At 42.4% G+C, this 18,198-nt stretch overlaps 1 protein-coding gene across 1 annotated transcript in view; it reads left to right on the top strand.

The window, feature by feature from the left end:
* The window catches only part of LOC144673038 (large ribosomal subunit protein uL30-like 1), a 53,830-nt gene that overhangs the window by 11,539 nt on the left and 24,093 nt on the right, over positions 1-18,198 (top strand). Inside the window, exon 3 of the mRNA XM_078535033.1 lies at positions 11,624-11,733. Within this exon, the coding sequence (XP_078391159.1) occupies positions 11,624-11,733 (110 nt within the window). The remainder of the gene's footprint in view (positions 1-11,623; positions 11,734-18,198) is intronic.

Below are 18,198 nucleotides of genomic sequence, written 5' to 3'. Positions count from 1 at the left end.
TACAAGCTGCCCATCTATTATCTCTACCATCTCTACTTCGATCGATATTTTGTCAGCATCCCCTTCCTTAATAAACAAAGTATTTGTTTGGTTTTCTCACTTTGTTCTGCACCTCTAAGCATATGTCACTGTTTTTGTCCCTAATAGGACCCACCCCACTTCTTAGTACCCGCTTACTATTTAAATGCAGTAGAAGAATTTTGGTTTCCCTTTTACATTTGCATATTCTCTCTTTGCCAGTCTTATTTTCCCCTTCACTCCCCTGCTCAACTTTATGTATTTGGCCTGGTGCTCACTTGAAGAATTCACCTGAGATGCATATTCTCTATCTCCCTCATTGTACAATGAGCTCTGGCTGTGGTTCCTCTACTTTTTCTTTTGTGGGAATATACCTAGCCTAAACTGAAACATCTCCTCCTTAAAGATCACCTATAGTTGTGTTACAGTTTTTCCTGTCAGTGTTTGTTCCATTTTACCTTGACTAGATCCCATTTCATCCCATTGAAATTAGCCATCTTCCAATTTAGAAGTTCTACTTCAGATTTTCCTTGCTCTTCTCCATTACTAATCTAAACCCTAAAATATGATGATCACTCTTACTCAAGTGTTCCTTCACAGACATTTGGTCCATTTGGCCATCTCATTTCCCAGCACCAGATCCAGCAGTGCCTCCTTCCTAGTTGGACTGAGAACATACTGATCAACGAAGTTCTTCTGAACGCACTTCAAAAATTCCTCCCCCTCCTTTCCCCTTCTCTAACATCCCAATTAATTAAATCCCCAGTGTCACTCTGTAGTCCTTGCGCATCTCTGTGATTTCCCTGCAGATTTGCTCCTGTATCTCTCTCTCAATTTGGAGACCTATAGAAACACCCCCAGTAGTGTGATCATATTATTTTGCTTTTCAACTCTAACCAACTGGTTTTTGTCATCTTGCCCTGAAGGGCATCCTCCCTTTTCAACTCTGCAATGTCTTCCCTAATCAATACTACCTGTCTACCTCCTTTTTTGCCTTCCCTGTTTTTCCTGAGCACTTTATATCTTTGAATAATAAGCACTTTGGTGAAATCCAAACTGAGCATCAGTGAAGTTATTGATAAGTGCTGCTTTGTAGCATTGTTGATAATACCAATGTCACTTTGCTGATGATTGAGTGTAGACTGGGGCAGTAATTGGCTGGATTGCATTTGTCCTGTATTTGTGGACAGAACATAGAACCATAGAAAAGTTACGGTGCAGAAAGAGGTCATTCAGCCCATCGTGTCTGTGACAACCAAAAAGAGAAAAAAGAAACTAGCTGCTCATTTAGTCCCACTTTCCAGCACCTGATCTGTAGCCTTGCAGGTAACAGCACTTCAGATGCAGATCCAGGTACCTTTTAAATGAAGAAAGCAAAATACTGCGGATGCTGGAAATCTAGAACAAAAACAAAAATACCTGGAAAAACTCAGCAGGTCTGACAGCATCTGCGGAGAGGGATACGGTTGACGTTTCGAGTCCATATGTCCCTTCTTCAGAACTAAGACATATAGAAATGAGATGAAATATAAGCTGGTAGAAGGGGGTGGGGCAGGAGAGCTCGATAGGGGGCCAGTGATAGGTGGAGGCCAAGAAGAGATTACCAAAGATGTCATAGACAAAAGGACAAAGGGGTGTTGACAGTGGTGATATTATCTAAAGGATGTGCTAATGGGGACATTAAGGGAAGCAAGCTAGTGGCAGATGGCCCTAGTGCAGGTAGGGTGAGGGGAAGGGATCGAAATGGGCTAAAAGGTGGAGATAAAACAATAGATCAAAATAAATTTAAAAATAGGAGGGAAAAGAAAAAAATATAGTTGTAAAAAAATTATAAATTATTGGAAAAGTGGGGTGGGGATAGAGGAGAGAGTTCATGATCTGAAATTGTTGAACTCAATATTAAGTCCGGAAGACTAAAGTGCTGATGAGGTGCTGTTCCTCCAGTTTGCGTTGAGCTTCACTGGAACATTGCAGCAGGCCAAGGACGGACATGTGGGCATGAGAGCAGGGTGGGGTGTTGAAATGGCAAGCAACAGGGAGGTCGCTTTTAAACGAATTGAGCATTTCAGCCTCAACTACCAACTTAGGCAGTAAATTCCAGATGCTCACCATCCTCTGGTTGAAAAAGTTTTACCTCATGTCCCCTCTAATCCTTCTACCAATCCCCTTAAATCTATGCCCCCTGGTAATTGACCCCTCAGCTCAGGGAAACACATCTTTCCTGTCTACCCTATCTAGGCCTCTCATAATTTTGTACGCCTCAATTAGGTCACCCCTTAGCTCCCTCTGTTCTAAGGAAAACTAATCCAGTTTATCCTATCTCTCCGCATAACTGCATGCCCTGGCAACATTCTTGTAGATCCACTTGCCTTCTCTCCAGAGCAATTATGTTCTTCCTGTAATTTGGTGACCAGAACTGTACACAAAATTCCAGCTGTGGCCTAACCAGCATTTCACACAGTTCCATCATTACACCCCTATTTTTGTATTCAATACCTCACCCAATAAAGGAAAGCATGCCACGTGTTTTCTTGACCACCTCGTCCAGCTGTCCTGCCAACTTCAAGGACCTGTGGACATGCACTCCAAAGTCTCTCTCTTCCTCAACCCCTCAATAACTTCCCATTTATTGAGTATTCCCTTGCTTTGTTTGCCTTCCCCAAATGCATTACCTCACAATTTTCCGGATTGAATTCCATTTGCCATTTCTCCGCCCACTCAACCAAACCATTGATATAATTCTGGAATTGACAGCTATCCTCTTCACTATCAACTACATGGCCAATTTTTGTGTCATCTGCAAATTTCCCAATCTTGTCTCCCATATTTAAGTCTAAATAATTAATATATACAACAAACAGAAAGGGACCCAACACTGAGCCCTGTGGAACACCATCTGAAACCGCTTTCCATTCGCAAAAACATCCATTGACCATTACCCTTGGTTTCCTGTCGCTGAACCAATTTTGGATCCAACCTGCCACCTTCCCCTGTATCCCATAGGCTTTCACTTTTCTGACCAGTCTGCCATGTGGGACCTTGACAGATGGCTTACTGAAATCCACATAGACAACATCCACCACAGTACCCTCAACAATCCTCCTTGTTACTTCCTCAAAAAATTCAATTAATTTAGTAAGACGATCTTCCCCTAACAAAACCATGCTGACTATCCCTGATCAATCTGTGCCTTTCTAAGTAACAGTTTATCCTGTCCCTCAGAATTGTTTCCAATAATTTGCCCACCACTGAAGTCAGACTGACCAGCCTATAATTTTCTGGCCTGTCCCTCGCACCCTTTTAATGGCATAACGCTCGCAGGCCTCCAACTCTCTGGGTCCTCATCTGTTGTCAAGGAACTAATATTTTTCCGAATACTATTGTGGGATACTTTAAAGCAGTCTTGTATGTGTATGGTTCTGTGGGGCAAATTTAATTAAACTAGGGATGATTAGATGGCAAGGTTTAAATTATCAAAGAAGTGAGGTGTAAAACAGGGCTTTGAAATGGAAATGAGTAAACTCGGGTGGGGTCTCAACAGTGACAGTGTGAATGAAATTTGCATTTTTAGGTAAGTGGGAAAGGTGTTTTTGATTTTCAAAGGGACATGGAAAATGTTTGCAGCTGGCAGGATAAATAAGACAAGGTTATTACGTTGATTTTTCCCAAAAGTGCTGGCCGTAATGATAACATGAAAGATTTTTATATTCTTGGAAAAATAACTTCTAAAGACAAGTAGAAACAATGGGGTTTACAAATCAAAAGGGATAAAATATATTTAAAGAAGGATGGAAAACTGTGCGAGGTGTGGCCGTGAGACCTGGAAAACTGACTTTGTGAAACAGACTTGGGGGAAAAAGCCTCTTGCCGCCCTGCAGAAATTTGCTGTTGCAGTAACCAGAGTTAGGTTAAAAGCCTTTGGAATTCCATTGTCCATTGGGTGCTTCTGGTAATATTGCTGGATGACTTTGTAAATTTGGAATCTACTTGGACTGTTGCCTTAAAGGGGGTGTGTAGCTGGAAGTCTGGTTAAAGAAAGTCTGGTTAGAAATTTTGGGAACTGTTATAACTGTAATCCTGTATATGTGTTAGTTTTTTCTTTTGTTAATAAATGTTATAACTTAATCTTTAAAACCTAAAAGTGGTAGTGGACTCATTACTTCTGACTTCAGTGCACCAACCTTCTCGTAATAAATACAAATTGCAAAATCGTTGCGATAGCGTGGCCAGGTTTCGCTTGTGGATTTGATCAGCCTTGCAAATGCCACCTGCCATATCATAACAAATTTGGGGCTCTTTGTGGGATTTTTGAAATTTCTTGATTAGTTTGGAGTTGGTGAATCTTAAGGCTATGAGAAGTACATCGAACTCAGTTGGTGTTGACGGATTTTAAGGTGGTTAGACTGCAAATATGGCTTTAACAATTGCTAAGACTTTTCTGGGAGTAGGAGATGTATCCCTGATTGGTTTACAAAAAGTAATGAAGGCACAGTTAACAGAATTGGAGGATAAGTTGCAGTTAGGATTGACTGCAGGGGCAAAGAAAGTGAACATAATTGAAGTAATAGAAGAGCATTTGAAATTGGAAGGGATATCTGGAACTAGTGAGTCATGGCTGGTGGTAGTGAGACTTCAGTTACAAATGAAGAAGCTTGAACTTGAACAAGCAATGGAAATTAAAAACTTGAATTAAAGGAAAAGGAAAGAGTATGAGTATTTAAAAGGGAGCAAGCAGAAAGGCAGGAGAGAGAAAGAAAACAGGGAAGGGAACTGGAGAAATTAGCAATGGAAGAAAGAGAACAGGAAAGGAAAAGACAATATCAGCTTAAAAGGCTGGAGGTTAAAAAAGTGACTTCTGATGCTGGGGAAGGAACTGATGTGTAAACAACCACTTCCAACCCAAAACCCAGTGGGGAGATGTTTAATTTGGTACAGGCTCTTCCAAAGTTTGAGGAAAGGGATGTGGAGGCATTCTTTATTTTGTTTGAGAAGATAGCTAAGCAAATTAAATGGCCACAAGAAATCTGGACATTGCTTTTACAGTCTAGATTGGTAGGTAGAGCCCATGAAGTATGTGCATCGCTGTCAGAAGAGGTATGGGGCATTGTGATGCAGTAAAAATGGCTACTTTGAGTGCATATGAGTTGGTTCTTGGTGCATACAGGCAGAAATTTTGGAATGTAAGGAAACAGCCTGGTCTGATATTGAGTTTGAGAGAGTAATACAAAGTAAATTTGACTGGTGAATATGGGCATTAAAGGTAGGGACAACATGTGCAGCACTTAGAGAAGTAATTCTTTTGGAAGAATTTAAAGATACAATTCCTTTGGTAGTTGGAGCTCATGTGGAGGAACAAAGGGTTAAAATTGCAAGGCAAGCAGCAGAGATAGCTGATGATTGAGTTAGTCCATCGATATAAATTTTTTCCGCTACCCTTTTAAACCCAAGAAGGATGGAAAGTGGGAAGGTGAAAGGAAGGCAGGTAGCCAGGGAAGAGAAGGAGCAGCTAGACATTTTCATGAAGTTTCTCCTCATACTGGAAAGGAAGGTACTGAGGGTGGAAGTGACACTTAAATGTTTTCACTGTAATAAGATGGGGCACACACAGTTAATGTGTTGGAAGTTACAGGGAAAACCTAATGCAGTACTTGGAATGCAGAATAGTGCTGGAAATAAGTACTGTGGGTCCTGAGATCCAGGGGCAAGAAAAAACAGTGGTTTGTGCACAGGTGGAGCAGGAAGAATCAGTGGTAGGTAAAGAAGTGGGAATGTATTCACAATTTACCTAAGGGAGTTTAGAAGGGCAGGTTACAGCAATGTTTAAAGATTTTGTGTGTGAAGGGAAAGTCTTTCCATGTGTACAGGGTGGAGCAGGCAAAGATGTTAAAATTTTAAGGGACAAAGGGGCTAGTCAGCCCTTAATGTTATGGGATAGTGCTATTTGTTATCCAGAGGGAGTATTGCAGGAAAGAGTGGTGATAAGTGGAATTCGTGGCGATGCTAAACCTATTCATTGTGGAAGGTAAATTTAAAAAGTAAGTAAAAAGGTGACTTGATTGTTGGAGTAGTCAAAAAATTGCCCATTGCAGAAGTTCAATTTATCTTAGGTAATTATATAGCTGGGTCACAAATGTTTGTGATGCTTACTGTAGTCGAGCAGCCTGTGGAGATGCATTCAACAGAGATGTTGCAGAAGGAACATCCTGGAATGTTTCCAGATTGTGTAGTAATGAAATTACAAACTCTCAGGTTGAAACAGGGAGAGAAGGAATTTAAAAGGCATGGGATGGATGCTGACATCCAATTAGCTGGATCTGTCTTTGAAAAGATTGTGCAAGAAGAGAAGGTGGAAGAGAATGAGGCGAAAGCGTTTAGTTCAGTGAGTTACAGCAGAAGGATTCACGAATAAAGAAGTTATATCAGACAGTTTATTCGGAAACAGAGGCAGAATGTATTCCAGAATGTTATTACCTTAAAGGTAAAGTGTTAATGAGGAAATGGAGACCGTTTCATATTCCAGCAAATGAGAAGTGGGCAATAGCACATCAAATAATCATAGCATCGGGATACAGAAATGAAAACTCATGAAATCCCAATAGCTGGACATTTAGGAATTTGGAAAACTCAGGCAAAAGTACAAAAACATTTTTATTGACCTGGACTGCATAAAGATGTAGTCAAACTCTGTAGATCATGTCACATCTGTTAGGTGACAGGAAAACCTCAAGTAGTGCACCTGCACCTTTAATTCCGATTCAAGCATTTGAGGAACCTTTTACCAGGGTCATGACTGATTGTGTAGGGCCCCTCCCTAAGACCAAAAGTGGAAATCAGTATTTGTTGGCAATCATGGATGTGTCTACTGGGTTTCCAGAAGCAATACCTTTACAAAGTATTACAGCAAAGAGAATTGTAGAGAAATTGACCAAATTTTTTTACAAGATATGGGTTGCCAAAAGAAATATAGTCAGATCAGGGTTCGAATTTCATGTCGCTGCTGTTTAAGGAAGTAATGAACAGCCTGAGGATAAAACAGTTTAAGTCATCAGCTTATCACCCTGAATCACAAAGTGCGTTAGAGAGATGGCATCAAACTTTAAAAACTATGAGGGCTTATAGTCAAGACTACCCACAGGATTGGGATCGAGGGATTCCATTCTTGTTATTTGCTATTAGGGATGTCCCTAATGAATCAACAGGGTTTAGTCCTTTTGAATTCGTCTATGATCATGAAGTAAGGGAACCATTTAAGTTGATTCAGGAGAAACTAGTAGGTCAGATTTCAGAAACTACTCTCCTGGATTTTGTGACAAAATTCAGAGAAAGATTGAAAAGAGCGTGTGAGTTAGCTAAGGAACAGTTAAAGATATTGCAGCAGGTGATGGAGACAAATGCAGATAAGCGGCTCGAAGCTTGTAGTTTCGTTGCTGAGGAAAAGGTGTTAGTTTTGTTACCAGGTGAACCATTAAAGGTGGCAAGGCTTAGTGGGCTTTACAGGATTGAAAAGAGACTGAATGAAGTAAATTATTTAATAAATACCCCAGACAGAAGAAAGAAATGTCCTGTAAATTTGCTTAATTGACAGGGAAGATAACCAAAAGGAGGAATTAGTAGTGGTAGATAAAGGGAAAGAGGTAGAAATGAAGGATTCTGAAATTGACTTTCCTCTAATAAAATTGGATAATGAGGGAGTACTGAAAAATTAAAATATAATTGAGTTACCTTCCAGACAAGTGTCAAAATGATTTGGAAAAGCTGTTTCAGTCACATGAAGCTATTTATGGGAATAAGCTGGGGAAAACAAATTTAGCGACGCATGATGTAGATGTGGGAGATTCCGTATCAATAAGGCAACATCTTTATAGATTAAATCCAGTAAAATTAGCTCACGTACAAAAAGAAATCGAATTCCTGCTTCAGAAAGACATTATAGAGTCTAGTTGCAGTAACTGGAGTTCACCTATTGTGATGGTGCCAAAACTAGATGGAGAACACAGACTGTGTGTGGATTATTGAAAAAGTAAACTCAGTGACAAAGGCAGATTCATATCCTATGTATGTGTTTCTTACTTAAATGTAAGTAGCCCCTTTTAAAAAGAATGTGTTTTTCTAATTCTCAGCTACTTGATGACACTCCCTAACAGCAGTTTCTCAGCAATCAATAAACTTAGGTTTCTCCTGTGATGTTAGCTGCCAGGTGCCGCTGACCCCCTAGCTCGGGGTCCTCCTCTCGCATTCTCCTCCACATGCTGCTAACTGCCTGTCCCAGGGTCGTCCTCTCGCACTCTCCTTCACATGCTGCTAACTGCCTGTCCCAGGGTCGTCGTCCTCGCACTGAAGCACAAGCCTTGAGAACTACAGCTGTGATGTTGTTAGAGTGCATGGTCTTTTGTGTATCCAGTGTACTCAATCATCTGTTGGATACTTGTGTAATGCATCGAACTGGCTAAAGATTGACAGTTAATAAAGCATATAGTATCCTGGGCTTTATTAATAGGGGCATAGAGTACAAGAGCAGCGAGGTTATGCTGAATTTATATAAGACCCTCGTTAGACTTCAGCTGGAATATTGTGCACAGTTCTAGGCACCATATTATAGGAAGGATGTGAATACATTGGAGAGAGTGCAGAAGTGGTTTACGAGAATGGTTCCAGAGATGAGAAACTTAAGCTATGAGGATAGATTGGAGAAGTTGGGACTGTTTTCCTTAGAGAGGAGAAGGCTGAGAGGAGATTTGATAAGTTTTCAAAATCATGAGGAGGCTGGACAGAGTAGATAGAGAGAAGCTTTTCCCTCTCGTAAAAGGATTAAGAACGAGAGGGCACAGATTTAAAGTGATTTGCAAAAGAAGCAAATGTGATGTGAGAAAAAACTTTTTCACACGAGTGGTTCAGGTCTGGAATGCATGGCCTGGAAGTGTGGTGGAGGCAGGTTCACTTGAAGCATTCAAGAGGGCATTAGATGATTGTTTCTGTTCAAATAATGTGCAGGGGTACAGGGAAAAGGCAGGGCAATGGCACTAGGTCATAATGCTCATTTGGAGAGCCGGTGCAGAGACATTGGGCCAAATGGCTTCCTGTACAGTTATGATTCTGTGACATCTGTGATGATCAGGACCTCATGAGGAAGGCAAGATGAATCATCCGCTCTGCATTTCTGCCAGAAGGCGGCTGCAGATGCTTCATTGAAATGGGGGTGGTCATGGAGACGACTCCTGTTAGATGTTTAATTGTCCACCACCATTCGTGACCTCAGAGCTTTGAACTGATCCATTGATTATGGGATTACTTAGCTCTACCTATAGCATGCTGCTTCAGCTGGTACTGTGTTTGTGGTCCTGTGTTGTAATTTCATTTGGTTGGCATCTTATTTTAAGGTATGCTGCTATTCCTGGCGTGCTCTTTGGCTCTCCTCTTTGAACCAAAGTTGGTCCCCTGACTTGATGGTAATGTTGGAGTGAGGGATATGCTGGGCCATGAGGTTACAGATTGTGGTAGAATTCAATTCTGGTGCTACTTCAATTCATGGATGCCCAGTTTTGAGCTGCTTGATATGTTCTGAACCTGTTCCATTCAGCAGAGTAGTAGTGCCACACAACATATTGGAGGGCCCCCTTAGTATGAAGACAGGACTTTGTCTCCACAAGGGCTCTGTGTTGGCCACACCTACTAATTCTGCCATGGATGAATGCGTCACTAACAGGTAAGCTAGTGAGCACAAGGTCAGGTAGGTTTTTCCCTCTTGTTGGTTCTCTCTCCAACTGGCACAGGCCCAGTCTGGCAGATATGTCTTTAAGACTTAACCAGCTCGATCAGTACTACAGATGGACATTGAAGTTCCACACCCGGACTACATTTTGTGCCCTTGCTAGCCTCAGTAACTTTTCCAAGTGGTTCTCAACATGGAGGGATACTGATTGAGGGAGGGCAGTAGGAGGTAATCAACAGGAAGTTTCCATGTCTGTGTTTGACCTGATCCTATGAGGCTTCAAGGAGTCCAGACTCGATATTGAGGAATCCCAGAACCACTTTCTTCCAACTGTACTGGTGTCGCCCATTTAAAGCATATTCTAATTGTGTGTTTCATTTTAACGCAATTGGTAAATTGGTGACGTTCTCCAATGACAATGTAGCTTTCCCTCAGTACTGCACTGTGTTGCCTGGCTCCTCGCCTGCCTCAGTTCATGCTGACAAGGTGGATGTGGGAAAGATGTTTCCTCTTGTGGGTGAGTCCAGAACTAGGGGGAACTGTTCTAAAATTAGGGGTTGCCCTTTTTGTTTTATTCATTAACTGGATGTGGGTGTCGCTGGCTAGACCAGCATTTATTGTCCATCCCTAATTGCCCTTGAGAAGGTGGTGGTGAGCTGCCTTCTTGAACCGCTGCAGTCCAGGTGATGCAGGTACACCCACAGTGCTGTTAGGGTGGGAGTTCCAAGTGACAGTGAAGGAACAGAGATGAGAAATTTTTTCTGAGGGCTGAGAGACTTTTGGAACTCTCTGCCTCCAAAGATGGTGGAGGCAGGGCCATTGAATATATTTAGGGCAGAGGTAGATAGATTCTTGTTAGACAAGGGGATCAGAGGTTATCGGGGTAGATAGCAATGTGGAATTCGAAACACAAACAGAACAGCCATGATCTTGTTCAATGACAGAGCAGGCTCAAGGGGCTGAATGGCCTACTTCTGCTCCTATTTATTATGTATGTTTGTATTGGAACCATAGCCACACCTTTGTTACTTCTAGACTCAATTATTCCAAGGGTCTCCTAGCCGATCTTCCACCTTCAATAAACTTCAGCTCACCTAAAACTCTGCTGCCTGTATCCTAATTGGTACCAAGTCCAGTTCACCTATCACCACTGATTGCTGGCCTGTATTGGCTCCTGGCCTGGCAAAGCCTCAATCTTAAAATCCTCGTCCTGGTGTTCAAATCCCCCGGTGGCCTTGCTCCACCCTTTCTCTGGCTCCTGTGCTCCTCCAATTCTGGCCTCTCGTGCATCCCCAATTTTGATTGCTCCATAACTGGCAACCATATCTTCAGCTGCCTGGGCCCAAACTCTGAAAATCCCACCCTAAACTGCAGTTCTTTACCTCTTTTCTGCTTTATGACCCTCCTTAAATCTTGGCTCGAGCTTTTAGTTACTATCTTATTATCTCCTTATGTGGTTTGGTGTCACATTCTGTTTGGTAGTGCCCCTGTGAGGCACTTTGTGATGTTTACTACATTAAAGCTGCTATATAAATTAAGCTGTTGATACATGGCTCAAGTCTGTGGAGTAGAGCTTGAACCTATGACCTGATTCGGGCACGTGTGCTGCTGACTGAACCATAGATGACTGTGTAGAGATGGGCAGTCCAGGACACCATGACAATGTACAGACATTGAACCGAAACCACAGGAGGGGAACTTGGGAATGATATCTGGACGATGGACATGTTGATTGTGGAGAAAGGCATGGACTTTGTGCCACATTGGAAAGTGTGGTATGGAGTGGAAACTGCCTGTACTTCATTACAGTACAGTAATAATAATATTGATTTGTGCATGCTGTGCCCACTGCATTATGCAAGTCATTTTATAACTCTTGTTTTCTCCTACCCATAGGTTTCCCAATTTGAAATCCACCCGTGAACTGATACTGAAACGGGGCCAAGCAAAAGTCAACAAGAAGCGCATAGCTCTAACTGACAACATGATTATTGAGCAGCATCTGGGTGAGTATTGACGATAACATAATCCCATCACCAGGGGCAATAGAGATATTGGATAGGATAAAAATAGAATGTACCAAATAGATTGGCATCACTCAAAGTTAACAAGTCACCCAATCCAGATGGGATGCATTCTGCGTTGCTGATGGAGGCTAGGGTGGAGATTGCAGAAACTCTTCCTTCAATCTTTCGATCCTCCTTTGATATAGGAGCGATTCTGGAGGATTGTAAATGTTACATACCTGTTCAAAAAAAGAAGTGAAATAAATCTGGTAACCACAGGTCAGTCAACCTAAGGTCAGTGGGAAAACTACCAGAAACCATTGTCATGGACAAAATTAATTCTCACTTAGAGAAGCATAGGTTAATAAGGGACAGCCAGGAGAGATATTATTAAGGCAAATTGTGTCTGACTAACCAGATTGAGTTTTTTAAGTAATAGAAAGGGTTAATGATGTAAGTGCAGTAGATGTATATATGGACTTCAAGAAGGCATTTGATAAAATAGATTTATTCAGAAAATAAAAACATATGGTCACATGGTATTAAAGGGACAGTGGTTATTTGGGTATGAAAAGAGAGTCGTGGTAAACGGATATTTATTGACTGAAGGGAAGTGTGCAGTAGGGTTCTCGGGGTTGGTCTTAGGACCATTGCTTTTGTTATTACGTATAAATGACCTGGACTTGAGTACAGGGAATACAATTTTGAAGTTTGCAGATATTACAAAATTTGACAGCATAAGAGCCTTGATGCACTGCAGGAATTCACCAAGGCTCCTTAGACAGCACCTTCCAAACCCACGACCACTACCACCTAGAAGGACAAAGGCAGCAGACATACCACTGCCTGAAAGCTCCCCTCCAAGTCACTCACCATCCTGACTTGGTGCGTTCCTTCACTGTCACTGGGTCAAAATCCTGGAACTCCCTCCCTAACAGCACTGTGGGTGAATCTACACCACATGGACTGCAGCGGTTCAAGAAGGCAGCTCACCACCACCTTCTCAAGGGCAGCTAGGGACGGGCAATAAATGCTGGCCCAGCCAGCGAAGCCCACATCCCGTGAATGAATTTTTAAAAAATAATGAACAGAATAGTAACAAACATTAGGTCACATTAAGCTGCATCTGCAATGTGTCTACACATTTCACCAGTCTAAATGTGAAGTGATGTATTTTGGGAGAAACAACATAGAATCATAGAACATGCCAGCACTGAAGTAGGCCATTCAGCCCATCGAGTCTGTGCAGACTCTTTCCAAGAGCAATCCAGTTAGTCCCACTCTCCCATGTACCTGGAATTTTCTCTTCTTGCGGTATTTATCCAGTTTATTTTTAAATACTTGTACTGAATCTGTTTTCACCAGCTTATCAGACAGCACATTTAAAATCCTAACCACTCTTCCATTAAAAAAAAAGTTTTTCTGTCTGTCATCTCTGGTTCATTTGTTAGTCACCTTAAGTCTTAAGGGGGGTAGTTGGCTCAATTGGATGGCCGGTGTGTATCAGATTGGTACTAACAGCAGGGGGTTTGATCCCCGTTCTGGCTGGGGTGAATTTACAACCTGCCTCATAGTCCTACTTCTTGAGAAGAAGATTTCAGGCAAAAATGTAGGGGGAATAATCAAGCAGTTTGCAGATGACACAAAAATTGGCCACGCAGTTGATAGCGAGAAGGATTGCTGCAGACTGCAGGAAGATATCTTTTTTTTAATTCACTCATGGGATGTGGGTGTCGCTGGCTAGGCCAGCATTTATTGCCTATCCCTAATTGCCCTTGTGAAGGTGGTGGTGAGCTGCCTTCTTGAGCCGCTGCAGTCCATGTGGTGTAGGTACACCCACAGTGCTGTTAGGGAGGGAGTTCCAGGATTTTGACCCAGCGACAGTGAAGGAACAGGGATATATTTCCAAGTTAGGATGGTGAGTGGCTTGGAGGGGAACTTAGGTGGTAGTGTTCCCATGTGTCTGCTGCCCTTGCCCTTCTAGATGGTAGTGTTTGTGGGTTTGGAAGATGCTGCCTAAGGAGGCTTGGTGAACACCTGCAGTGCATCTTGTAGATAGTACACACTGCTGCCACTGTGCATCAGTGGTGGAGGGAGTGAATATTTGTGGAAGGGGTGGCAATCAAGCGGGTTGCTTTGTCCTGGATGGTGTCAAGTTTCTTGTGTTGTTGGAGCTGCACTCATCCAGGCAAGTGAATGGACTGGTCAGGTGGGCAGGAAAATGGCAAGTGGAATTCAACCCAGAGAAATGTATTTGGGGAGATCAAACATGGCAAAGGATTCCGCAATATATGGGAGGATACTGAGAAGTGTAGAGGAAGTGAGGGATCTTGGAGTGAATATCCACAGATCTCTGAAGGTAGCAGGTCAGGTCGATAAGGTGGTTAAGAAGGTATATGGAATCTTTTAATTTATTAGCTGAGGCATAGAATATAAAAGCAGGGAGAACATCAGAACGTAAGAAATAGGAGCAGGAGTAGGCTATTCAGACCTTCAAGCCCGTTCTGCCATTCAGTGAAATCATGGCTGATATTCTACTCCAAAACCGTTTTCCTGCAATATCCCTATAACCCTTGATGCCTTTAACATTCAGATATCTATCAATCTCAGTTTTGAACATACTCAATGTCTGAGCCTCCACAGCCCTCTGGGGCAGAGAGTTCCAAAGATTCACCACCTCCTGAGCACCACTCTGTACCTCCCTCCAGTCTCAGGGAGATGAAGAGTTTTCAGAAAAAGAAATAAAGGCTCATAAAATGTTATTAGACATGTCCCCTCATGTGACTGTCACATGAGCAGGGACATGTTATTAATCAAATTTAAAAATTTTTATTTGCTTTTGGAAACCTCATCCCGCCTGTGGATGAAATTTCCTAAAACGTGCAAAGGCTGCTTGGCCTTATCGCCAACCCGCCAACCATAAGGTTCGGTGGGCAGCAAAAAATGTAAGTTAATTAAGACTTCAATGGCCTTAACATGCCTTTTAAATGTTGGCAGGTGCGCTGCTGATTCCTGCGCACGCCAGCCGACCAAAATATCGCGCGACTGCACATTGATGTCGGGATGCTCGCCCGACGTCAACGCACATCATTTTATGCTTGAGCAGGTCAGGCACGCGCCCGAGGTAAAAATTTTGTGCATTGTTGCTAAAAGTTTCCTTACCACTGATTTTACACGGGCCTTACCTATAATTGCCTTCTCCCCCTTTTGAAATAGGAGTGTAACATTTACAATCCTCCAATCTTTTTGCACCAGCCCTACATCTGAGGAGGTTTGGAAGATTATGGGTAGCACCTCCGCTTACTTCCCTCAGCAACCTAGGATGCATTCCCATCCAGACCGGGCACTTATCCATTTTAAGTAATACGAGCCATTTTAGTACCTATTCTTAATCTGTTAAGAGATAGAGAGATAGTAGAATCTAAATGGTCCTATTTTGACAGAGGTGCATATTCACAAATCTTCATATGTCCTGGATGACCATGTGTGTAGGAAGTGCTTCTTGTTGCTTGAACTCCAGTTCAGGGTTTTTGTGCTGAATGAGCAGCTAGAGTCACTGCAGGTAATTCAGGAGGAGGTGATGGTGTAATGGGAATGTCACTGGACTGGTAATTCAGAGTCCCAGGCTAATACTCGAGGGACAGGTGTTCAAATCCCACCGTAGCAATTTAAATTCAATTTTTAAAAAAAATCTGGAACTGAAAGCTAGTCTCAGTGTTGGTGACCTTGAAACTTTCACTGATTTCTGCAAAAAAACCCACCCTGTTCACCAGTGCCCTTTAGGGAAGGAAATCTGTCATTCGTACTTGGTCTGGCCTACATGTGACTCCAGATCGACATCAACGTGGTTGACTCTTAACTGACCTCTGAAATAGCCTAGCAAGCTACTTGATTCAAGGGCAATTAGGGATGGGCAACAAATGTTGTCCTTTCCAATGATGCCCACATCCCATGAAATTGTTGAGATCAAAAATATGGGAGGCTGAGAATTTCCTGAAGCGCACATTCCAGGAGATGGTCAGTCTGCAACTACAGAGAGTTCAAGGGAAGAGTAAGTGGGTGGCCATCCAGCAAGGTAGATAAGGAAGGCAGTATAGGAATTCTGAGAATGTGGTAGTCTGAAACCAGTTTTGAGAACTGAATATTGGTGAGGCTGGCAATATCTTGGGAGTGCAGTGTGGACCACCCCCATGGCACTGGGGGTAAATGAGTGCACAGGGGGCACAACAGAGTGTAGAAATAAGTGATCATTAGAGATTCAATAGACAGGAACCCAGAAGTCTTTGTAAACACATTAATAGTAAAATGCAAGTCAAAGGAAGAGCATCACCTTCCAAACCCAAGACCTACCATCTAAAAGGGCAGCAGATGGGAACACCACGACCTGCAAATTCCCCTCGAAGCCATACACTATCATGACTTGGAACTATATCACAATTCCGGCAACTACAGGCCAGTCTACCTATCACTGGGGAACTTTGCGACAATGGAGAACAAAGTTAATTGGCATTTCGAAAATTATGGGCTAATAATTGAAAGTCAGCATGGATTTGTTAAAGACAAATCATGTTTGACTAATGTGATCGAGTTCTTTGAAGTAACAACAAGGAATGATGAGAGTAGTACGGTTGATGATGTATAAATGGAATTTCAAAAGGCATTTAATAAAGTGCCACATAGACCTGCCAACAAGTTGAACTTCATGAGATTTAAAGGAAAAGGACAGTGGTGGGATGGCTAAGGGATAAACAAGAGAGAGAAGTGGTGAATGACTGTTTTCAGATTGGAGGAAAGTACTTAGTGGTGTTCTCCAGGAGTCAGTATTACCATAGAAATAGAACCATAGAAAAGTCACGGCACAGAAGATGGTCATTCTGCCCATCGTATCTGCCCTGGCCGATAAAGATAAAATAAGAAAACTAGCCACCCATTCTAATCCCACCTTCCAGCCCCTGGTCTGCAACCTTCCATGTTACAGCACTTCAGGTGCAGATCTAGGTATCTTTTAAATTATTTGAGGGTTTCTGCCTCCACCACCAAACCAGGCAGTGAATTTCAAACACCCACCCCTTCTTGGTGAAGAAGTTTTCCCTCATGTCCGCTCTAATCCTTCTACCAATCACCTTAAACCTATGCTCCCTAGTAATTGACCTCTCCACTAGGGGAAACAGGTCTTCCCTGTCTACTCTATCTAGGCCCTTCATAATCTTGTGCAGCTCAATTAAGTTGCCATTCAGCTTCTTCTGTTCCATGGAAAACAACCGTAGCCTATCCAGTCTTTCCTCATAGCTACAGTTTTCAAGCCCTGGCAACATTCCTGTAAATCTCCTCTGCACTCTCTCCAGAGCAATTATGCACTTCCTGTAATGTGGTGTCCAGAACTGTGCACAAAATTCCAGCTGTAGCCTAACCAGCATTTTATACGGTTCCATCATTACATTCCTGCTTTTGTATTCTATACCTCGTCCAATAAAGGAAAGCATTCCATATGCTTTCTTTACCTCCTTATCCACCTGTCCTACCACCTTCAGAGACCTGTGGACATGCACTCGAAGGTCTCTCACTTCACCCCTCTCTATATACTCCCATTTATTGTGTATTCCCCAGCTTTGTTTGCCCTCCCCAAATGCATTACTTCACACTTCTCTGGATTGAATTCCATTTGCTGCTTTTTCGCCCACTCAGTCAAACCATTGATTTCATTCTGGAGTCGACAGCTATCCTCTTCCCTGTGAGCTACATGGCCAATTTTTGTGTCATTTGCAAATTCCCCAAACATGTCTCCCACATTTAAGTCCAAATCATTAATATATACAACAAACAGCAAGGGACCTAATACAGCCCTGTGGAACACCACTGTAAATCGCTTTCCATTCACAAAAACATCCATCGACCATTACCCTTTGTTTCCTGTTTTTGAGCCAATTTTGGACCCAACTTGCCTGTATTCCATGGACTTTTACTTTTCTGACCAGTCTGCCATGTGGGACCTTGTCAAGTGCCTTATTAAATCCAAGTAGACAACATCCATTGCACTACCCTCATCAATCCTCTTTGTTACTTCCTCAAAAAGTTCTATTAAATTAGTAAGACATGACCTTCCCCTACCAAAACCATGCTGACTATCCCTGATCAATCTATTCCTTTCCAAGTGACAGTTTACCCTATGTCTCAGAATTAATTCTAATAATTTGCCCACCACAGAAGTCAGACTGACTGGTCTATAATTGTTTGGTCTATCTGTCGCACCCTTTTTAAATAATGGTACAACTTTCGCAGACCTCCAATCCTCTGGTACCTTAGCTGTGTCTCGTGAGCATTGGAAAATGATCCTTAGAGCATCTACTATTTCCTCCCTGGCTTCCTTTAACAACCTGGGATACAATCCATCTGGCCCTGGTGATTATCCACCTTCAACGATGTCAGTCTCTCAGTACTTGCTCTCTCACTATTATTGTATCTAAT

This window comes from Cetorhinus maximus, unplaced genomic scaffold (assembly GCF_964194155.1).
Source record: "Cetorhinus maximus unplaced genomic scaffold, sCetMax3.hap1.1 HAP1_SCAFFOLD_214, whole genome shotgun sequence".
Lineage (NCBI taxonomy): Eukaryota > Metazoa > Chordata > Chondrichthyes > Lamniformes > Cetorhinidae > Cetorhinus > Cetorhinus maximus.
This window is presented reverse-complemented; position numbering and strand designations above follow the sequence as displayed.